The sequence below is a fragment of the Phalacrocorax aristotelis genome, chromosome 12 (assembly GCF_949628215.1).
Source record: "Phalacrocorax aristotelis chromosome 12, bGulAri2.1, whole genome shotgun sequence".
Lineage (NCBI taxonomy): Eukaryota > Metazoa > Chordata > Aves > Suliformes > Phalacrocoracidae > Phalacrocorax > Phalacrocorax aristotelis.
In genome coordinates this window covers 4,741,709-4,766,090 of record NC_134287.1, presented here as the reverse complement: position 1 = coordinate 4,766,090, position 24,382 = coordinate 4,741,709, and the positions used below count along the sequence as shown (strand labels likewise).

Genomic DNA, 24,382 nt, shown 5'->3' with positions numbered 1-24,382 from the left:
TATGCAAACGAAAGGAGAGACATTTGTCTCACTGACATCCTACCAATTTCATTTTACTGACGATATAATCATTGCAAAAGCCTAAAATCCTAGAAAATGTCTTTGAAAGGCTTCAACATAACACTTAATCTCTAGCATAGCATTTTACTAACTACATGTGTGACTCCAGAAAGATGACGGACATTTCTTGAGAATCTGGCTGCTACAGTCACAGCCTTCTCACGGCTGCTAGCAGGCAAATTGTTGTTCAGGTGTTACATGTTCCTTGCAAGACCCAATACCCCTATTTATTGCCTGTCTTGGTTTCAAGGCAGTTTGTTACCAAAGTATTTCTACCTATATGTGCTAAACAGGTAGGAGTCTTGCCTTTCACTTCTCTCCAGCAGAACAAAACAAGCCAACATGAATGACCTCTACGTAGATAACTATCTGCTTACGAACCACGCATGAAAAAAAGGATCTAGCATTCTATTTACTTCTTTCAGATATGCAAATCCTTATATTTGTTGACAAACATGACATATGCGCTTTTTAAGCGTTAGGAGCTTCATGCATTGTTAAACTGAAACAACGAAGATTAGAGGGAAGAGTTAATATTGCAAGTTAGAAGGGCTGAGTCATACGAAAACCAATTCAAAAATTATCTGTTCCTCTGAAGAGAAACCTCTGAGAACTTTTGTCCCTGGGACACCACAGGAGTTGAGCTGCTTCACTGAATGCAGTTTCGCCATTAGATTTCAGACTGGAGATATCGACATCAGAAAAATATGCAAGTGAAGACACTGTTTTTTAGCCCTCAAGCAGAGTATTTTACTTTTTGTTTTTAAGATTTCAGAGCCACCCAAAAATAATATTTTTCAGAGGTTAGTTGTAGGACAGTCACCCAGTCATCAAAATCAGAGGTAGTATTTAAAGGACTGTCTATAATTAATACTTTCCAGTTTGTACGCAAGGTGACAGCTTTTGGAAAAGACTGCTTGGCTTCACTTGTGAATAAGTAATCATTTCTAACTGCACTGCAAGCTTTTCATGGTGTGCCAGTTTTAAATAGAAAAGCTTCCCCCCTTTTAAGGCCATCACTGACAGTACTTTGTTAAAACTGCTGACAAAGTGAATTTGGTACGTGCTTTACGTTTCTTTATCTTGCAATGTGTATTTCCATATTTTGAATTTACTTTAATTTGGGCATATTAAGAAAAAATCACCATGCTCCTTTATACAAATTAATAAAAAGTATTCAAGACTGCTTTAATAAAAAGCAAGTGCTAAACTTAATGACTTGATATTCAAAATCATTTTGATCATAGACTTAAAGCTCTTTTCTTTAACGTAAGCACAAAAAGAAAAGAAGAAATTGAGCTTGCATTTTTAAACAGAACTTGCTCTTCAGTCAACTACTGCTTTAAGTACTAAAATATTTCAGCAGATTTCTGTACAGACGAAAAAGAATTTACCAGGTTGATCATTAATACCACATACTACTTATAAAAGCCAGTTTTATTAGCTTCAGTTCACGAAAAAAGGCACGCTTCCTAAAACCAAACACATTCAACATTTGCAGTCCTAAGGAGTTGCTATTTTCCTTTTTTTAAAAACAAAAAAAGTGAAGGAAGGAAGCCCAGAGGAGGGAGATGTCCAGCAAAAGAGTTGGCCTCAATCACATCCTGCTTGGGCAGCTCTAAATCCAAGGAGAGCCGAGCATGCCAGCAGCTGCGAGCGGGGAGATGCAGCTGCCAAGAACTTTCAACCTCTGACCCAGTTTGAGCTCGAGCATCTCGCCCAAAGCATGCTGATGGCGGCACAGCTGCAGGGGGCACCGCCACCTCCCCAGCCAGGCAAGCCCCGCAGGCTGCTTTTCGACAAAAATATTTTTCATCTTCTACATAGGCTAAGAAACTTGCAAAGAAGCTATTTACAGTAATATTCATTAGACAGTCTCTGAAGACAGAGCTGGCTAGCGTGACTGTCTGAAACAGTATCCCAAACTAAGTTTCCAGATTTTATTGGGAGTTATTCAAGATATTAGAATTACTACTTGACTTCTCTGCGGAGGCATATATAGCAGTGTCTAGTTGATAGACAGTGACTGGGAGCCTCAAACATTCGTTTAAACATAATTATCAGTTTACTACATCATCCTTACCAAAACAAAGGAGGCATCCATCAGCCAGGAGAGAAACAGGGCATGTGAGCTCTACTACCCATTTGACTATAAATCTACATCGATGCAATTTTTGTCTTGTTTTACTAATAGGGAAGTCCCTTAAGCTCCACAATATAGCCATAAACCTTTGATATAAGTATTTCCCGTACCCAAATAACTTCCTCCTTCTATTAATTACAAAGTTTTTCCTGTCATGAGTTAATTTTTCCTGCAAAAGGTCTTCTTAAGATTGCATTTTTCATCTGCAGGATGCTGACTCAGTAATGAGTTTCCTTAACTAAGGGTTTATTTGCACCCTCCCAAAGCTGGCCACTGGCATCAGTACAGTCACAGAAATTTGTGTCCAACCATGCAGAATGAAATAGCTGTTCAGGGACAGCAAGGTTTGTTGCTAATAATAAACTCCCATAAACTCCCTTACAGGCAGCTTGCCCACAGCTGAAGCCCATTCTACCTGCACAGTCTTACACCTAGCAGCTCATTTACATAAGCTGGTAAACAGTGAGTAGCTACTGTTCTGACCACAGATGGCTAAAAAAACTGGGGGGAAAAAATTGCAGGTTTTGTGTTTCAGATCACACCTGATCCCTTGACTTCAATTTAGAAAGTCAGTGTGGAAGTTTGTAGAGACACTTCATGTAGGATATGAAGTATTCTGCCAGGTTCACAGAATTGCTTGTGAACAGAACATAGTAAGCTCTAATCATACTTCTGTCAACTTCTTAAGGGTCTCATAACTGCGTTCTTGCCTATATTCTTTACACTCATCTCCTGTAACAGTGAGAAATTTAGCCTAGGGACTTCAGCCAGCCATTCAAAAGCAAAGATGCTATTTGCCACTGATCTTCAATAACCAAGCGTGCCTGTATTTGTTCCAACCCATCGCCAGCTTTGCAAATTTGAACATTTTTGAGAAAAAAAAACCGCTGGCTTTTCTGCAAGGGCACATGTACACGGAGCTATATTGTAAATTTTCAACACACATGCAAGACATCTGACACATGTTAAATATGGAGACATTAGGGTCACCTCTCAATTTAAGAATGAGATTCTCAGGTATTGTAGATCTAACTCTGTGCAAAGTATATCAATCTGGATCCCTCCCTGATAACTGGGTATCATGATGTTTTATCTAAAGACCATGCATGCTTTAGCTAAATTAGAGGCTAAAAATATTAGCTATTACAGACACATTACTCAAGATTATACAAATCCAATAGTGACCCTAATCTGGCAACCATTTGACACAAACCACATGACTAGCGGCTAGGACCAACTCAATCATGTTTAAAGACAATATACTGTTTTATTATATTTGCTTTTCTGCCACTTCAGAGAAGTTTAAAAAAAATGGGAACGCTACAAGTTCAAAAGAAAAACAGTCACTAAGGGACAACAGGATAAGAAAATAAGACTACTTCTGCAGATTATGACTTGGTCTCCAGAACAAACATCTTCATTACTAGAAAATGGGAAGCAGATGACTGGTAGCATTGTGCACTCTCCATTTCTCAGGACGGAAGAGACATCTGGATTTTTACCACAGTATTTTCATAGCACAAGGCCCACAGCATTCATCTGCAAGAAAACTGAGAAAGAACACTTGCCCTCTCTCACCCAAAAAGGGAAAGCATTTCAGTAAGGAAAATTGTATTTGAAAATGTTGAAAAAGCACCCAGTTTACTTCAGAGTAAATAGCACTTGCTGCAATCTCATAATTTTCCTACATTTCATTGTGTGACAAGTCCCATTACACTAAAGTCCTTCAAAAATAATCTCTCCTTTTTCACTTTAGTTGCTCCCTAAAGGCCCTTTTCACCACAAAGCTCTTTCTAGAAGATGGCTGAACACTGCTTCATTCACAGCTATTTGCATCTGCCAAACACATCAGCTTATATGGAATTTGAGAAAGGAGACAAAGAAAGCAGCTCTCAGGAGATTCAAGTTCCTGCTTTCACCAACACAAGGGACATTCACATTTCTCAGGCCAACAAAACTTTCAACTTCAGGATTGCATGTTAACATGAAGTTAATGGTACATTACCAATTGCTCGTGTTTAAAGACTATTTAATTTGATAAAATAATAATAAAATGGCAGACAGATTCCGCAGGAACAAATGTATGGAAGTGCAACTTGGTAGCAGAGGAAAGAAATCAATTACCTTTCTGTAGCACCCCAGTAACTCCAAAACAAGTTGAACTTACAGTACTACTTTGAAACAAAAATACCTTGAGTAAGATTAAAAGTCTAAATGAAACAAGATTACATTTTTCAGAATTCTAAGCAATTTGTCACAATTTACCCGCACCGTAAGTCTTCCAGGCAAGAAGGACTATGGAAAGGTCAGTTAGATTAAATTAAAAAAAAATCAGTTTTGTAACACTAGAATATCCAAGAACACTTTAAGATGATAAATTTTACTAGATCAACATCTAGTTTGAAGAAAAACTGAGTAAGCAAGTATGACTATGGTTTTATTGTACAAAACAGGCAGAAGTAACTCAGAACTTCATAAAGTAAGCCTGGAGTATTTCACAATCACTTTACCATTAAAAAAAATTGTAGCACATCATGTTGAATAAGGCGAAACTTTGAGAAGTATCAATACAAGTTCTGACATTTTGACCTAAACAGCTTAAACTCTTGTTGAACATGTATCACTTTTATAAGCACTGATGTTTACTGAAGATTGTCTAGTACATAAAATTCAAACTCCTTCTCAGTAACTGCTATTCTTTAGACAAGGCCTCAAAAGAGTTTTCCCAGAGCACTCTACGGTTGTCCAGTAACAACGTGGAGATAACAAACAGCACAGAACTGCAATACCTATGCATTAATTTTTACAAGTTCTGTATCTAGAGTTGTGTGATGTTTACTCACCTGCTGAATAATTTTGGAATCTTTTGGAAAGTTTTCCCTGGGTGGGACTTTTCCAAATAACTTCCAGCCAGGAGCACTTTGGACAGCAGGTTTGAGTTCCTTCGTCCTTTTAGTGAAAAAGTTTCTGAAAAGAGAAAACAAATTATATTTGAACCCACTTACATTTCTTTAAGCCAGGTTCACCACTGTAGAGACTTTCTGCTCAGCAAATGCATAGTGTGCTACCTTAGCTTTCTCTTATAATTAACTTGAAGGGGAACAGCTTTCATTACAGGTGCTTTGATGCTAATATTTGTACTTAACACCCACTTTTACCTCTGAATTCTAAACTACTTTATGCAGTCTCAGAGCTCTTTTAGTCATACTGGACACTTTCTTAAACATAAGTCAGCAGCACGCAACAGCTCTCAGACTTTTGTCTGGAGTTTGTTTTAGCGTATCTTATGGAGCTATTTGGAGGCTGAAAAGAAAACAGCTGGAAATCACTGTCTAAAGTACATATTTAAGAAAGAAACGGGAAACTACTACTTTTACTAATATTTTCTGTAACCTTCACACCTTCAACTTTCATAACATGGACTAGAAAACCAGGAAACATGCACACAGCTTCAGTTTAGCAGATAACCTTTGCCAGTGCCTAAAGCAATTACACTTGAACAGACAGATTATTGAATTGCTCTGTTACTTCTTAGAAAGCCAACCATCACAAGATCATATTAGCAAGCATTTCTCTAGGTACACGGCTGTACTATTTGCCTCTGATCACAAGCTCCCACTGAGCACACTATGAGTAAGTGCTTTGAAAATGAAAGAAGTGTATTTATTCCGAACACTGGAAAATTACTTTCCAAAAACTTACGAAAGACACAGAGGGATTAAAAGTTAGAGTAGTATGTAAGGTTACTTCTCAGGATGCTTACAAGTTGGCCCCTGAGCCAACAGAATATGGAGCACTTTTACTGGAAGAAGTTTTTGTGCAGGGCTGACTAGCTAACCTTGTACTTTCACACTCTTCCTCTGGAAAGAGATCCCCAGATTTATTCTTCACTTACAGCATCTTCTGTAATTTAAAACACATTTCCTTCTCAGGTTGAACACATTCACATTTGTGCACAGAAAGCAGTCTCTTGGCCTTGCCCAGATAGAAGTAGGCTTCAACCACCACAGTCTGTCTGAAAACTGCACAATCGCTCTTAAATTCCAGCACTGTCAGGGTCTCTGACCATGCAGCATAGTTTTACAGTTAAGAACTGATAGTGTTTGTAAGACGTTGTATAGCTTTCAACTACAAACTATCTTTTCAGTTCCCAGAATGTTTTTTGTTATTTGGGAAACAAGCCTGTCACCAAAATCCCTTTGTGCAAGTCTGCATGAGCAGACTCTACAGATACTTGTGTGCAGCTGAAGATCTAGCCACCAGAAAACAGCAAGCTGCAGAGTAGAAGTAGATGCAGATAAAGTGTGGAAGTCTCTCAAGAACTGGTAAACTCAAGACTAGCAGTCCTGTGGAATCCAGGAGAACAGAGAAAGTCAGAACACCAAGACTCTGCTCAGTCTCTCCAAGGCCACCAGCGCACACTACAATCAACAACAGCTTGTTTACAAAAAAAAAGAGAAAGAAAAAATTACTTAATTCAAGAAAGCAGCAGCTGCTGTAGGCGGGCAGGGAGCATGGGGTTACATACACACCTGATGAAAGAGAGCACCTTGAGAGATGTTTTTTGAACACCCACATAGAAGCTGTTGGTGCATCAGTATACCCCTCTGCTCCGTGGAGAACTCCCAGCTGTTGTTCCAACCCAGTCAATGAGTAAGCAGGTTGGGAATAATTGCTTGCACTGTATGAACAGTTACCTGCCATTAATGGACTCAAGCTGTTGCTATTAATAACAGCCTAATTAATACAAGGTGTTCTAGTAAGCATTGGTCGTGATCCATGCATCCCACAACTCTGTCCCCATCAGAGAAACTTACAATATCTGTCCCTGCGGAAGCGAAGTAAGCACCCAGAACACCAAACTGGTGACTTCTGACACCTGACCTGGAAGGAGGGGCTGATGGAAAAGCCAAGCCATGATACCGACATCTCTAGAAGACACTGCCCTCAGTCAATCCCAGCAGTGCACTCCATTAGTGAAATGACCTGGTCCACCCATAAAAGAAAAGATGCAAAAAGTGTGTTTATGTAAATAACAAAAGCTCGTTTCAGAAGTACAGGACACCTTTCACAGTGCCTTATATTGCCTTCAGGAGGGAAGGACGGGTGTTCAAAGAATCAAGAAAACAAGACAAGTACTCTAAAGACCAATATGACACTAAGTATTAAACTATAGTCTTGCCCTAAATCTGCAACTGCTGTAGCACCTACATTTGAAACTTAATTGGAGGAGACTTCTTTCCCCAAAAGCAGGTATGCAGGAAGATACATTCTGGAGTACCATTCTAAAAATACAAAATAGACGGTGCATTCTGACTTCGTGGATAGCAACAACCATCCGGTCTCTGCACATACTACAGAACGCCACCAGGATTACCCACAACTCTATTGCTTCTAGCACTTGTGGAAGCTGAAGAGATGTACGACTAACACTGACGGCAATCTGCCACTGTATCAGTGCTGTTTTATGATTAACCAGGAAGCTGGTGGATTTAAAAAGGAAAAACATGTAAACACACAGAAGGTTTTAATTAATATTTCTGTACAAAAGATTTAGGCATACTCACGGCTCTTACAAGATTTTATTTTTAAAATTTAAAAAAAAAAAAAAAAAAACAAATATAACATTCAAACAAACCATCCAGAATGTAGTCCCCACCATAATGAATCTTGGTGGGTGTTTTTAATATTATTTGGTGTACTGAATTAAGCAAAGGCTTGTTTCGCTTTTTAAAATGCATGACTGAAAATATACAATTTCACTTTTATTGAGTAGATATTCGTTGAAGTCTGTTCCTTGTGAAGGCAAAAAGCCAGTCAAACTTTATTCTATGTCAGAATAAACCTCACACAGGAATTCTAATTCAAGAGAAATTAATGGGAGGTTTACAAATAAGCTTTGCTGAAGATGGAAGGACACTTTCAATACATTGTTTTGGCAGCTAATAGTATCACATCTGATATGTTGTTGACAACAGCAAAGCCTTACAAAAGCCCTGTTAAGGGACAGCATCTGTGAATGCTTACAAGTTGCATTCACCGAATTGCAGGAAGCGTACTAGATTTCATATATTTGTTGCTGCTTAGAATATTCATGAGTTTCACTTGTCCCAGGAAAAAAAGTCATCCATTGAGAGGGACTGAAAAGCCAGTAGCATTCTGGTACAGAATCTCAAAATCCATTTGAAAACTTCAAAACTCCTTAAAAAGCAGCCTACACTTTAGAACTGAATAATGCTTTCTGTTGAAAGGACCTGTGGAATACAAGTATTAAATTAGTTCATTAAATTAAGTTCTGGTTTACAAAAGTCCAGCAGAAAAGTTGCAAGATTTTTTCCCCTACTAGTTTTATAAAACCACACTGGAACGCATATTAACTCTCTCAAATGACACTCAAAAACGTTTCAGTAGGTGCACTGAAGAGCTTGAAAAGTAACTGAAGTTCTACAGAATAAGAAGCTGTTACTGGCACATACCAAGACATCTATTCCTAACATTGTTTGGATTACAAAAACCTATGGGCACTCAACGCAACTACAACAGCTGTAGTAACAGCTACAAGTGGCAGTTTTCTTCCTTATTTAACAAGATTGCTTCAACTATTCCTGCCTGTGCCCACAGCACTCTGTGCAAGAGTTTCACCGTACTGATGGTACGGTAATTCAGAGATGTTCACCATTTCCACAGGTGGCATTAATGTGACGTTCTACTTGTTTCCACTCTGCTCTTGCTTTTCAAATCACATTTTTGTTGCTGTTTAAGATAAATTGGTGTCTGAACGCAGTTAGAACTAAGCCTCAGAAAGGTATAGTATAGGTGGAACTCAATATTTTAAAGGTTTGGTTTTTGTTGTTTTGTTTGGGGTTTTGTTTTGTTGGTTTGTTTGGTTTGGGGTTTTTTCCTTTTCTTTTCTTTGGGGTTTTGCCTTCCACACCACCATCAAATCTGAACACAAAACTTCTTTGCACTTTTTGAGCTAGCTACATGCCAGCCCAAGAGGATGACAGACTTTCAAGTTTTAGAGAAAGTTTCTGGAAAATACTAGAGAATTAATGTAAGATTGATCTTAAATTTCATCCAACACCAGACTAGAAAACTGGGTTGCCCTATTTGTACAACAGCCACTCAAAGAAAGCTGAAGTGCTCTGAACAGCAGCAGCCAGGAACATTAGCAGGTAGGAAAGTCACCAGGCTAGATACAACTCCAGCACTCTGCCCCTAGGTATAACTGATTCACCTTTCCACAAGGCCAAGCAGTCTTGCCATACAGTCTTCTGTTTGACCAAAAACATCAAACTCAAATTTAGTTTCAAGCTAGGTGTCATTTTGCTACAGTTCTTTCAAAGATCTATTTCACTGCTTTGTGCATCCCAAAAAAATCTAAAGATGCTTTCCTTCCCACTCCAAATGCACATCCTTGGGTTTCCAATCTTAATTTTGAGCCTCAAAGAAGCCCACCAGAAGAATAATCTCTGATGATTCAGAGCTCTGATGTTGTTGACATATAGTAATGCACTATTGGAAGCCATCAACTTTATTTACTTCCCATTTTCCACCCCTAAAAATCCCCTTTGAGTCCAGCATTCTTAACAATAACACTTGGAACCAGCATTCACAAGCCCGTATCTGCCCTTAGTCCTTAGCTTTAAAACAAGATATAGATCCTGACTCATCCCCACTCCCTCCACAAAACTGTAACCTATAGACTTTCAACCCATACATTCAACACACTTGTGAAGTGCCAGCCCCAGCTTGGAACGCTACAGGACTAAAGGCAGTCGGTCGGTAGCACAGGTATTCTGACCTGGTGGAGAAGCAGGAGTATGAATTGTGCTAGAACCACAAAGGAAAAAGAAAACAGTACTTCAGAAATCTGATGTGTTTTTACTGGTACAGCATTAAAATAAATCATTTTTACTTAAAGCCATACTTTCAGAACAGTCTGCACAAATTTGAAAACCCCACAAGCCTGCAATTCCATATTCCTTCACGACTATAACTGAGTACATAACAAGAACTATTACGTTCACATTGGCATGTTTTTACCATGTGTAAAATGCAAAAGCTGCTTAAGAACACAACAAAGTTTTTCTTCACACTCAAGCCTTGTCCATTCTGTAAGGTCTTACGTGCAACAATTTGGAAATAGCAGCAGAAAAAACATTGCTTGATTATAGACAAGCTCCTCTGCTTTAAACAAGACTTTTCAATAATTTACATACAGAAACAAATGTAACTCAACTCCAAGCATAAATAATGAACCATTAAAAGGAAAAGCAAAGCTTTTTCCTTAGCCACTTCCAAAGCTTGCAGAGCAACAAAAGTACTACTCTATTTCTACATTTTAAACTGTTTATATACAGTACACCATTTATAGGAATTGATTAAAAAGTGTCCAAAAAGTTACAATGTATGCTCAGAGTGCACATACTCTGAACATACCATTCTTAGACCATTGGATAGGGTGTCTCCATTATTTTCGATTTTAATTACTTGACATTGTCGAGGGGCTATTTGCTCACTTTCACATGCTCAGAAGTGTTTTCTCACATTATTAGTTATGCCTGGAAAAGTGACATAAACATAAAAATACTAAAAGCAAATGCCTCCTACTTTACCAATATACTTTTCAAGTCACCCTTTACCCTCACATTTCAACCTTAATTTATAAGTTAGCATCCCAGTGTTTTTAGGTTTGGTTTAAAATTCTTAACATGGAGATTTAGAACAACACAATAGTAAACTTAGAGTTTATTACACATTCTGCATTTTTAGGTTCAATAACTCAGAATAATGTCAGGCTATTTTGATTCAATACATTCATACAGTTGCTCCAAGCATAAGTTTCCAAGCTCTGCCCTATACTGGAGAGGTGACTCAACCAGTTTTACAGTTTGTAGCAACATGGTGGAAGATGCAAGGAGAAGCTAGACACCAGCCTCTCCTTAAATTTTGTTACCCTGAAACACAGATCTGTTACAGGGTGTTTTTAGTTTCAGCACCTTTTTAGCATGCAAAAGATACTTTCTTTCTCTCCACACCAAGACAACCAGAGGAGTATCTCAAACCACCGTCTCCAAAGGAACTTCAATGTTTGCATCTGTAATACTCTAAAACTAGTCTTAAGTGCTATACAAGCAAGCTTTTGGTTTCCCCCTCCTCCTAAAAGAAAAATAAAATAAGAAAACAAAAAAATCCTAACCAGGAGAACACACACCTTCAGCAAGATCAAGCTTGCATTATTATTTTTGTTTTTTGTTAAGTGAAACTATGACATTTCCATTGATATTACGGGTCAACTAAAGCCTCAGCTACCTGAAATCTAATGAACTATCAAGGAGTAGCTGCTAAGGCTTGAGGGGCAGGGAATAAGGAAGTTTCTGTCCTCTTGGAGAGGACACAAAGATTAACACAACTGTTTTGGAACTGCGCTGAAAAGACTAAATTAGATCATCCCTGCAGCTCAACCTCCTAGTTGATACCAATCCCAAAGTGGCTTTACAGACTCTGCTGGAAAAACAGTTTTACTACAGGTACACAAACATTTGGGAAGTTTTAAGAGTTGAAAGAGTTTAGCAATATCACAGAACACCCTGTACAGAACACTTACTGGAAAACAGTATTTAACAGTCTACGTTATACTCTTAAAGAGCTCATGCACAGGTCAGCTTTACAAAGAGGCTCAAGCATTCCAAAACACATGTAAACAAGCAAACACATGTAACAGATACGGTTAAATTTCAGAATGCTCAAGTACAAGAATAAAGGAAGATAATCACTGTGGTCTCACCTTTACTTTTCAGAGCAAACTAGCAAAACAGAGCCTTATGCCAAACTATTCTGTTATCTTCATATTTAAGTAGGCAGTTCAGCAGCTATTTTGACACTACACCAAACACTGGTCAATATTCTGTAATAATAACCAAGTGTCACCTGCCCACAAAATCTAAATCAAAATCCTAGATCACAGCTGGAAGACATGGAGAATCTCTACCAGTTGACTACAGATGTTCTGCTGTTTCTTGCATGGCCAGGAATATCTGCTCCAAAGCCACAGCTGGTTAACCAGCAACATACTTTAAGCAAAACAATGCTAGAGGAATAAGAGCCCTTCCTCCCACGCATGCACATAACAGCCAAGCTGTTTCAGTTCCACTAAGAGGAAGCCCATTTCTCTTCCTGGCACCAGTCATGTCTTACACTGCCTTCTGCTGCATCAATTCCGAGACTCTCCACACCTTGCAAGTCAGTTCACCTCACTAATCCCACAGAAAGCTATCTACATTTTTTCACTCCCCAGCTTGATGAGCTACAGGAGCTCACAGAGGATCAAATAAATACCAGAAGCAGAGAAGAAACATTCCCTTTGTTTCCTGACAACAGCAAATTCTTCGATCAGCTCACCAAGCTATCTCACAGTAGAACCTAATGAAGCAAACTACCTAAAACTGTTCTAGTAGTAACTCACTTTCAGTTAAGGCAAAAAATCACCAGCTTTACCAGGGCAGTCACTATATCTATAGTCCAAATGCTCCTATGAGAGACACATTTTCAAGGCAAAGGAGAGAAAGACTTCCAGCCCTTAAAACAGCCTACAAGTCTGTGAACCGTAAGTTCAAACACGGGGCAGAGTTTTGTTTTGAAGATTGTCCCAGGAGTTGGTGACGCTTTACTACTCTGACCAGCCTGGTTAAACCTCATTTAATATTTCTCCCTTCTGCTCCCAGGGCGCCTGTCGACTACTTGACTGTGTAATGTAGTACTACAAAGTACTACTATACTACTTTTGTAGCCACTCAGTGTATCAGGTTTTTGCTGTGGTTAGCAATTCACAATATATTTTATGACACTGCTTCAGTGATAAATTGCATAAATACTACAAAATGCAAGAATCCATTTTTGATCTGTTAGACAGATACATTAATATGTAAAAGCCTGACTCCTTCCAGTTTTGCCTCATGGCTTTGTGTTTTACAAAGCAAGGAAGAAATTCCCCAATCTACCACTCAGCTGCCTACAGAATTCGAGGAACAGCAAGCCACTTGCAAAACACCTAAGTTTACAACAACAAAAAGCTAGGATCATAGAATCATTTAGATTGGAAAAGACCTTTAAAGATCATCAAGTCCAACCATTAGCCGAGCACTGCCACATCCACCACTAAACCATGTCCCTAAGCACTAGATCTGCACAGATTTTAAATCCCTCCAGGGATGGTGACTCCACCACTTTCCCAGGCAGCCTGTTCCAGTGCTTGACAACCCTTTCAGTGAAGAAATTCTTCCTAATATCCAATCTAAACCTCCCCTGATGCAGCCTGAGGCTATTCCTCTCATCCTGTCACTTGTTACCTGGGAAGATAGACCAACACCCACCTTGCTGCAACCTCCTTTCAGGTCGTTGTAAAGAGCAATAATGTCTCCCCTCATCCTCCTCTTCTCCAGGCCAAACACTCCCAGCTCCCTCAGTCACCCAAAGCAGAGATACTTTGTGCACTGGAATCTCCACTGCTTCCCATTTCACAGCTACCAACCACCCAAATACCTTTAACAGTTCATGTGTTTGGGGTTTGGGGTTTTTTTGTTGTTGTTGTTGGTTGGGGGTTTTTGTTTTTTTTAAAAAGCATTCTGACATCCAGCATACAAACAGCTTCATTATTGCCCAGCAGCAAGACAGACAAGATCCTACATTAATGGACACATTAGGCAACTGAAACAATACAGATTGGACTGGGCTTTGCAGGGTCTGAGACACGGCCAGGGCCAACCTTCCCCTGCTACAGAAAGAAGAGGAGCTGGCATCAACAACTCTTTGCTGTTCTTGGAGCACAATTAAGATGCGTGAAGTACAATCACCCTTCTCAGCACATCAAACCAGACCTCAGCGACAGAGGCAGCAGCAGCAAGAATGGGTTTCTGCGGTTCTAGCAGGGGCAGGAGGGCTACAGAAGTTCCATTGTTCTCTCCGGTTTGCCTACAGCTGGCCTTCAGGAAGTTTGTTTTGATCAATGGAACTGCCCTAGGCAAGGGGAGCCAACAAAGGAGCTTTTATTATAACACCTGATCAAGAGAGACTCTTTCACTTACCCAAGAGCCCATTAAATAAAAGTTACCAATATAACAGTGAAAATTGAATACTATTTCTTCTTGATAAAGGAGTACCTTGAAGAATAATGGAGGGAAAACTGCAAAGATCTTTCTCCCATAGGATACAGGTATTCTTTTCAGTTGGGAGGAAAGGCATTTACAAGAACACCAGTCTGAGTGTTTGGGTCTCAGAAGTTCTGGAAGTATAAACTCATCTATGACCATCAAAACTAGTTTCCTACTAATAGAAATCATTAGTTCACCCACACAACATCCATCCACCTCTCACACTGCTACCCCAGTGCCAGACCAGAAGCAATATGCTCTGCAGGCAGTTTGCACAGCTGACCGATTTCTGCAAATACAGAGCCAAATTAGCAGAGCCTGTCTTTTGCAGGCTCTCCTTATGTTCAGCCTGCATTCAAAAACTTCTAAGATCTTTATATTCAAGTCCTCTCAGTCTTGGAGAAGTTTGACTGAACCTGGCTAAAAGGCTGCAGTATTAGAGAGATCAGGCAGTAACTGCCTAAGCTTCCCTTCCTTAGAAAGCAATAATAAAAAGGCTGAGAAGCACAGCACCATCTGAGGTCAAGCAGCTTAAAGCAATGCCTACTACCCAGTCTAACAAACCTAGTCCCTTCCCAGCTGAACAAGACTACCAATAAGGGTTAAAAAACTGACATCTCAGCAGTTCCCAGAAACTGAAAAGGAATAAAAATTTTTGCATCCATCTGAATGAAGTATGATCAAAACCCTTAAACTCGTTTTCCACTCTTAAAAAATCAAGACTAAATAGCCTAATGAATAACTGAACAGCCAGAAGAGCAAAAGCATAAAACTATGATTTTCTCAGAGGTCAGCTGTGATTAAAGCAACCTCCTTCGGTTGTTGTTTTCCATGTAAAACATCCTCCTTCTAGTTGTCGCCTAGTCAGAAGGGAAGTCCCATTCCCTTTGTCACACTACTCTCAACATATTGTGTCTGCAAGAAATTCTGTGACACAAAATAGGCAGAAGAGACCAAGGAATGAAAAAGGTCTCTGCAAAATGGTTTCAGGTTAGGTTTAAAGCCCCTGTAAGGCACTCCTCAGCAAAACAAGCTATAACTCCATCAGTTTGTTACACACTGAGCAGCAATTTCAGCTGTTTGGCTTGAAAAAAACCCACACAAAACACCCCCCCAGAACTACAGCATTAGTTTAAGGAGAACTTACTTCAGGCAAAATCCTATTAGGATTATTCTACTCCCAGTGCAAATACCTGTACCAATGTAGAATATTACACTGTCTACTAAAGAGAGCAGAGAAATTGCTAATAGTACTTTGGGTAGGTTACACTGATATAAGTTATACATGTGGCTCTATGGTCTTAGAAGGGACATCTATTTAGTCAGGTTTTTAGGAGAAAAAAAAAACAGAGACAGGCTGCAGACAGAAGTTGGAGCAATATAGCAACCTGATACCTATCCAGAGTTAAATCAGCATGTGATTCCCGTGCTTGAGCACCTGAAATTTAACCTTGGTTTGCTATGCAACAGACCTCCTAGCCAAGATAACACAGGTGGACAGCATCTTACATACTTATGGTGAAACAGCTATTGCTAATGTTTTTCAGACACACAAAACTAAGATCTATACATCATGAGGCCTGGGAACAAACCTTTCTCAGACAAGCATTTTCAACTCAGACTTTGAGGACTTGCTCATTTTCATGAGCTGCTTGGAACTGGTACAGTACTAAAAACAAGGCTGCTGCCATATAGATTTTCTTTTCTACAGTAGGATCCACACTTGTGAGAGGAACTTTAGATGCGCAGAGGATTTCCTTGACCTTTTTTATTTAAAAAAGTTTATGAATTAGGGTTAAATTTTCTATGTACACAGTTATTAAAAGGTTGGGACATAAAGAAAAATCCTGAGCATTCATCTTCAAAGTTTCTGACGGTTTGGTTTACTTTGGAGATTACCCTTACTTAAGTTGTCATTATATTCATTACATATGACTGAAAGCCAGAAACTGGTGAACATGTCAACACAACTTGATAAAATAAGTAATTCCCAGTGAACAATGAATGAAGAATCTACAGAGAAGCTTCTCATTTTGATAATATGAATGCTTTTTCATATTTACAGCAAGTTAATTATGTGTCTAACTCAGGAAAAAATACTGTTTGAAGTTAGTCAGAGGTTGGGCTCCAGGTCTCTTGCCTACTTTCTCCAGTCAGCTTTAATTCAAATTTATAATTATCCACTTGTTCACTGAAGTTACAAGATTGCTTAGAGAAAGAAAAAAACTAGGTCTGACAAAGACAAAAGGGTGCCCCACAATTTCCGGGGGGAAGCTTTGTGGTATCCCCTTAGCTCTAATTATCTTTCTAGTATATTGTCAATATATTTCCCTGACCTGTCAGAAGCACTACTTTTTCTTATCTGGACAGGGTAAAAAAAACAACCCTAAGACCAAACAAGTCTCTCAGGATGTCAGCAAGAGCAGACCAAGATTAGGCACAGGCAATACAGGAATATAAATTAAGCATTGTGAAGTGGTCCCATCAAGCTGTCCCTTGATCTTTATACAAACAGAAGGTTTAGAAGATCTGTCGCAACTAGCGCAGCTCATTCCCCGCCTGACACTCAGTTTTGACTAAAACCCCACAAAACAGGTTTCTTCCTCATAGATGGGCAGAACATCCTCTGAAGTTTCATGCTGATCTATGAAACAGACAAGCTTTGTATACAAAAAGAAACATTGATTCTGGTATTAAGCATTGGCAAGAGGCAACTGTAGACTAAGCATATGCCTACCCAGCTCAGCGAGCTTCAAGTGCTACTTAGTAATAAATGGAAATACAAACTGCAGATCTAGAGACATTACCCTGTACACAAGTAACAATACTCAGGGAAGTGAGCCTCTTTGCAGCCCTCCACAGTCTCTGTAAAGGACATTTGTAGGAGCAAGATGATGAGCAGCTTTTGAAGAACTACCTACTTACTGAATCACAGAATGGCATTTACAAAGAGGGAGAAAAAGATGTGGGCTTCAGTGATTTCTCAGTTCTTCGTTCCTACACATACTCACTCCCTTCAATCTTCCATCATCTCCATGAGGAAGGTTTTTCAAAACTTCTGCACACTAAGCACAACCCTTCTGGGTGAGGAAGGAAAGGTAAGACTAAAGAGAGTTTTTACAAGCGTATAAGTGCTGACTACCATCCATACTTACAACCCCTTACACCTATTGCTCACAGCACATGCTAAACACCCACAAGAATTAGCAGCTATGAATCAAGCTCTTTGGGATTTTATCAGGAAAACTTGTTAGACAAATTCTGGAAAATAAATATTTGAGAAAATGTTCCTTTACTACAACAAAGTAGCTAGCACTGCTGTTGTCTACAGTAAGCTTTGAACCCAAGAATGAGAAACTTCAACTAACAGACACCAAATTTATCTAGCAAATACACAATTCAGAAAGGAACAATATCTACACAAGCCGAGAAGATGCCTGGCACATAAGCGTAGAACTATGAGGTATAATTCATCTTTATAAGAGGTTCAGAATCACCATGGCTTCATCTCAGCCCTGGAATACTCACTGCTGCCTGCCCTTTTTGGTCTACCGCTTTGCTCCGTATGTGCTGCTCTGGGGGATAAAGCATACTGCAATCAAGGTAATCAGCATGGCTTTAATTCAACTGTCCATGCAACATTCCTGCTCACTGAACCATTCTGTAGCCAACACGATCCACTGGGGTTACCCAAAAGTGATCCAACAACCAAGAACAGAGCGTTGCACTTGTAAGCTGCTATGCAAGACCACAAACCATAAGAACAGTGCCTATATATGCCTGTACTGAGAGTCACACACAGGAATACAAGAGAGTGACTGGTGACTTTCAAGAAGCCACTTAATACTCTGACCAAAACAGTAGCACAGTGGAGACAAGTGACTACAGTCATACAATTTTCCTTGCCACACCACTCTGCTCCACATACCTCTGATTTACTTGAGGCATCCCACTTCACATGCTGAAAAAAAACCAAAGAGGTAGAACAAAAAGACAGCAAAAATTTTTAATTTTCAGTTAAAGGTTGTTAGCGCTGATTTCAAAGGCTTAATAATTTGGCAGAAATACAACTTCACATCCCAGGGCCAAGTGTTACACCTAATACTTACCAAAAAAAAACTCCACAGAAAAAAACCACAACAAACCACAAAAAATTTATCATTGATGTAAACTTTCCCATGATCTTATAATAATTACTGACAATCTCGAGGGCACAGACACTCTTCTGGTCACAGAGCTCGGGTAAGATGCTGCTGTTGACAGCTGCTCGCTTTTTCTCCCTACCTCATCGGTTTCTCCTCCGGTTCAGTGAAATGAAGAGAGTTAATGCGGATTATTTCAAAGAACTGCGAAGCAGGCAAGTCTGATAACTGAAGAGGTGGGAACAAGCAGCTGGAAAGAGCAGCCTCCTAACCCAGATCTGCCATGACCGAACAGTTTGGCTGACTGGGCAGTTACAACAATGAAGCTTTCACACTGCAGGCAGCAGGATTTCCCCCGCGCCTTCTCTCAGTTTTTAAATAACAGCAAGAAATGTCCACCTTTTAAAAGATTTTCCATATAATCACGACTATTAGAAAAAAAACAATCGGAGCTACCAAATTTTAAGACAGTTTGTAAACTGGACAAAGAGTGTTACAAGTGCAGAACATCCTCCATAAGGTGCTCCAGACTGCTGTGACCTGTGTTTAGCACATCCAGTTCCTTTTCTTGTACGCTGTGGGAGCAGGTACACACTCTGACAACACACGAACGAGCTGTTCTCTCTTAGCAAGTACCCTTGATAGAACACGGCCACCCAGTACAACTTAAACTTTGGGGAGCAACATCATTTATGTGCTCATTCAAACATACAAGCAACCATGTGCTGAGAAGCTTCACACAGAGGTACAGTTGCTACCAACATTCAATCACAGGGCAGTTTTTACAATTTGATTCCTCGTTACTGAGAGCCAAGGTATTTCTCCTTCTAAGAGCTGGAGAAAAATCCACTCACAATAGCAACTGCCAGTTTTGAATGAATCTGAGCTGTTTAAAAGAAGTGAGAGGTCTAAGGTTTAAAATTATCAGCAATCATTCAGAAGACACGAACTAACTACTCGAAAAAATATGAAAAGAAAATTTTATTACCACTTTTTCAAGCAATGGAGACTACAAACCCTAGTGTTAATGTATCTAGAGACAAATCTATCAAGGAAGAGAAGTTTGGGTTTGTTTTTTAAAACCAGTAAAAGTGGTTCTTATTAGTAGATCTCATTTTAGCTGCTCAGATGAAATCAGCTGTAACTAAGACACTTTTATGGCAGAGCTGAAGGCAAAGTCTCCGAAGCCAATATTGCTCACCAGGCAAAACATACAGGAGGTGCAGCCAGCTGGGCCAGTCAGGGGCTATGAAATTGGCTCTCTGGCTAATCCTTTTTTTTCACTGAGGTGTCAGCACTATAGCTTTTGCCAGGAAAGAAGCAATTACATCTTTCCATGTATCATCCAAGCCTGCACGGAAAACAGCAAACATCAGCTTATACTGACAACAACTTCTACCACACACCAAGTTCAGTCTTTTCTATGAGGAATAGTCTCCAGAATGTCATTAAGCTCCGCTCTGGGGCAAAAAGTGGCAAGTACCAATGTTACTGGTCAAAGCATTCAAGTAATGAGGCAAAGGGAAAGTAATATACTGCAGTCACGTACCATGGGGAACACAAAAAAAAGTGTGGGAGGGAAGAACACTAATAGGAAATCGTGGGAATAGAGGACATCTCTCAACCCATCCCTGAAACAAAGTGGAGGCATCAGACTTACCCCGCAACCGCCACTGTCCTCACCCTCAGGCAGGAATCCACCTCCCCCTTTCCTGAGGGCTGGCAAAAGGAGCCTCTTTCTCAGTTTGGGACCCTGCCCTGAGATCAAGCCTCTCTTCTTCTGTTATCAGTTCTTCAGTTAATAGATTTAATCTTATTCTGCCTTCTCAAAACACTTAGGAGACCCACTGTGCTATCAGAGCGACGGTCACACAGTAATGATACAGCCAGGGTTTTGGTGAATAAAAACTTAGAAATTTGGAAATTAAACTCCCCTCTTCAAAGCGAATAAAAGTAATAGAGAGTATGCTATAAACTGCTATAGTCAAGACGCATCTCCTGGGAGTACATTAAAGATCGAGCGATGCTACAGGGTCCCCGGGTAACAAAACCGGATGTCCTAAGGTTTTTGGCTTTGCGCTAGCAACTTAACAGAAGCCCGATTATTTTGAGCACAAAACCTAGCCCCCGAAGCTTTCCGCACAACGCTTTAGGTAAATCGTATCTGTGCTGTCAACAAGCAGCAAGAGCTTTACGAGGCTCCTAAACTTCCAGGGTGATTCTCAGAATGACCCAAAAGCTGCTTCCAATACCAACAATTTTCCAATAACATCAAGCGGTTTAACCAGTACACCTTTAATCAGTACGCCTTCAGACAGTAACCGCTCTGGCACAGAAAGCGAATTCCAGTTTGAAGCCCCGGTAGTTCGTAGCAGCAAAAGCATCTTTACCACATCCCCCCCACGTCCAACGCGAAGCCTCTTTCCTGCTGCAGCGATATTTACCGGGTGGCAAAAGATCCCGTCGGGGTTGGAAGCGCTTATCATCTGCCCAGCAGCGAGACACTGCTGGCCGCCGAGACGCGGTCCCCCAGCCCACCCCGCCCCATCGCGCCCCGGCCCCAGCCCACCCGCGCCCCGCGGGACACCAGTGGGCCGCCGGTACGGGCCCCGCCGCCCGCTCCTTTACCTGGTGAAGAACTCTGCAAAGCTGCTGCCGGCGGCGGCGATGCCCGCACGCCGGGCCCTCTCCGCCGGCTCCTGCGGCGGCACCGGGGCGGCGGTGGCCGCCCCCCCGTGGGGCAAGTGCTCCGGGGCGCTGCGGCGGCGGCTCACCTCGTAGGTGTTGCGGGAGTTCAGGTTCACGTCCGTGAAGCCGAGGGGCTCCGCCAGGCCCCGGGAGGTCCGCGCACCGGGGGCGGCCTGCGCCTGGCTGCCGGCGGCGTCCCCGGGGCCGAGGGGCGGCGGGGGGCTGCCGGCCGTCCCCCCGCGCCGCTCCGCCTCGCCCCGCAGCCGGCAGCTCCTCAGCGGCTCTTCCAAGGCGGTTCCCGCGGGGCCGCCGCCCGCCGGGCACAGGAGAAAGCCCCCGTTCTGCAGTTTCGCTTCTTCCTCCTCCTCCTCCTCCTCCTCCCCCGGCTCGGCCCGAGGGGGCGGCGGTTCCTCCGGTGGCGGCGGCAGCAAGAAGCCGACGTCCCCGTTGGTCATCCTCCCGCGGGGGCCCACGGCGTAGGCGGCCCCGTTGGCGGGCTTCTCCGGGCACCGCTTCCCACCCGCCGCCGCGGCGGGGCCAAGCGCCGCCAGGTACCGCTGCAGCAGCCGCTCCGGCCCCGGCCCGCCGCTCCTTCGGCTCAAGCCCCGGCTCCCATCCCGTTCCCCGTCCTCCTCCTCTTCGTCTTCCTCCTCCGCCGCCGCCGTCGCCTCCTCCTGCCTTCCCGCGGGAAGCACGGCAGCGCTGCCCGCACCTCCGGCATCATCCGGCCCCACCATTTGCCGCCGCGCAGCCCCGGGGATGGAGCGGCGGGGCGGGGGCGCGGGCCCCCCCCGGCGCGGCTGGAGGGCGGGGCGGGGCGCGCGCCTTCCTCCGCACCGGCGGCGCTGCGAGCGCCCGGGACGGCGGCCTCGGGGCGGGGGGAGCCCGGCTCACGCAGGCGCGCGGCGCCGGTGGCGGCCCTTCCCCCCGGAAAGTCACCATAGAGAGGAGGGGCGGGAGGAGCGAGCGCGCCCCCCCGGCGCCACCACATCCGGGACCATAGAGATGCCAACTAGACAGGATCTTCTCCGCCAGAGAGGTGCCTCGCCCCGCCCCTCCCGCTACCGTATTCCAGCTAAAGGCTCGCCGCGCGCAGCGCCTACCGCATTCCGCCGGCACGCCGCGTCCCCCTTCGCCCCGGGGCCCGGCTAATGCCCACCACCTGAGCCAGCGCTCCGGGCCTCGCCCGCCTGCCCAGCTCGTACGAGTCCGTAGCACCCTCCAGCCGCGCCGAAGCCGGCAGCTGGGCGGCCGCACTGCCCAGCCGCGTACACCCCGGCGAGGCCGGTCACTGCAGCCCCAGGGCAGCGGGAGACGCCGGCGCTGGCGGGGGGCGACCCGCGGGGCGTTCGCTAGTTTCAATTGGTTTTTTTTTTCTGTTAGGGAATAACAATAATAAAAAGACCTTTAACCGCAGCGAGGGGCGCCCGGTACCGCGGGCTAAGGCGCGCTTACGGGAGGCGAGGCAGGACGGGGAGGGCGGCGGGGCCCAGGCCGCGGGCGGGCTCTGGGGAGGGCGGCAGAGGAGCCGCGGGGAGCCGGCACCGCTGGGACACCGGAGGAGGCAGCCGGGGGCCGCGGCGAGGGGGGGCGGGGCCGGCTGCCGTTAGTCCTCCGGGGGCCGCGGCGCCTCAGGCGGGCAGCGCAGCGCCCGCGCCTGTCCGGGGCTCTCCTGTGAGGACACAGGGCGTACGTGAGCTTCGGGGGCGAACGAGAGAGGGAGGAACGAGAAATAGGATGGGCACTTTGAAATCGTGAAGTGAATCCTCTCCAGAGCAACGATGGGATCTCAGAACTCCTCAGGTTAACACCGGGGAGGCGGGTGGAGGACGCGTGGAAGGCAGGTGCCAGCACCCGCGTTCCCTGCCGCATCTCTCAGAGGGAAAACCCAGCTGTTCCAGCCCCCTCTGCCTAGCGAGGACGCAAGGCAAGTGCACAAGTCACAGGCACAAGGGAGGGCAAAGGGGCTTCAAGCCCCTGGAGCAGCAGTAACAACATCGGCCCCACACCAGGTCTACCAGGCTGCTGCCCATCCTAGGCGAGCACCAGAGGTTGCGCCTCAACCCCGCAGATTACTTTTTGTAATCCTACAGTAAATACTCACCGCTGGTAAGGAGGGAAGTACCATTCTCTTGGAAATCCTTGGCCAGAGAAGCCCTCCATTTTGTAACTCCACCTTCAGAGACCCTGCAGCATTGTGGAGGTCCTTGCTTTTAAGGGCAGGCAAGTGGGGCATGCCCAGAGAGACCTCACCCACCACATGGAAACGGCGAAGGAACAGCCATCCTCTTTTAATTTTTTTTTTTTCTTAAAAATTGTGGGCGTTTTAGAAAGAAAGGTTTAAACTGCAAATCGTCATCCAAATAAAAAGTTGATGCATTTCCTTGTGTTACGGTTTCATGTTAGGACTTTACAATATAAAGCTTTCTGGGCTTTGCTTTAGTAAAGAAATAAATAAAAACATGAAGTGTGTGATTTTTTTTTTCCCCCCTTCTTGTCATCTTGTAACTACTTCTGAGGTCAGACATGCAACACTGGGTGTTTTACATGTACCAAGCAAATCTGATCTCACCCCTTTTGACCTGAGTAGCTGGCAAATACTTGGGATCTCAGAGGTTGAAAAAGAAACAAATCTGATTTGGGATTTTTTTGTCTTGCCCATCTTGATAGCAGGCATGCAGCCTCATCCAGCTACAGCTGTGCCAGATACAGGACCATTGGCCTCAGCTGCTCACAAAAATGCCCAGCAAAGGTTGCCAGGATTACCCCTCCTTTGGATACACCAGCTACACTTGTGGGAGCACCCTGTAGGCTACTTGGGTCAAAACAAACCATTAGTGAGCATGAACTAATTAAGCTTTTCGGTTAACTAAAGCTTTTTAATTAAGGTCTTTGCTGTAATCAAGGTGGTAGGTTTTCTGTTCTCCACTGTGATCCAGGTCATGATCACCGTGCCTGCTGGGTGAATGTACATCCTGGGTGCTATGGAGGCTCTCTGTGCAAGGAGACTATACAGTTTACATGTAGCATGTGCTATGGATTCTCTTTCAGACTATGGGTCTGGGCAGGCAGTTCATCCACCTTGCACTTCTGTTGTATTTTAGTTAAACTGACGCAGCAAGCAGAATATCCCAAAGAGTACTTGAGTAATCAGCAGGCACAGGGATTGTAGAGGCTGTGCCTTCAAAAATTGAGTC

The 24,382-nt window shown here is 43.2% G+C and overlaps 1 protein-coding gene across 5 annotated transcripts in view; it reads right to left on the bottom strand.

The window, feature by feature from the left end:
* The window catches only part of TBC1D12 (TBC1 domain family member 12), a 46,417-nt gene extending 23,054 nt beyond the window's left edge, over positions 1-23,363 (bottom strand). For 4 of the 5 annotated variants that reach the window (XM_075107307.1, XM_075107309.1, XM_075107308.1 and 1 more), the window contains exons 1-2: positions 21,126-22,125; positions 5,047-5,170 (exon numbers count right to left, since the gene is read on the bottom strand). In XM_075107307.1, coding sequence (XP_074963408.1) covers positions 5,047-5,170; positions 21,126-21,922 — 921 coding nt within the window. In that variant the 5' untranslated portion in view covers positions 21,923-22,125. Of the gene's footprint in view, positions 1-5,046; positions 5,171-21,125; positions 22,126-23,289 lie in introns of those variants that run through there. The other variant, XM_075107311.1, reaches the window with a different exon arrangement.
* Positions 23,364-24,382: the final 1,019 nt, after the last annotated feature.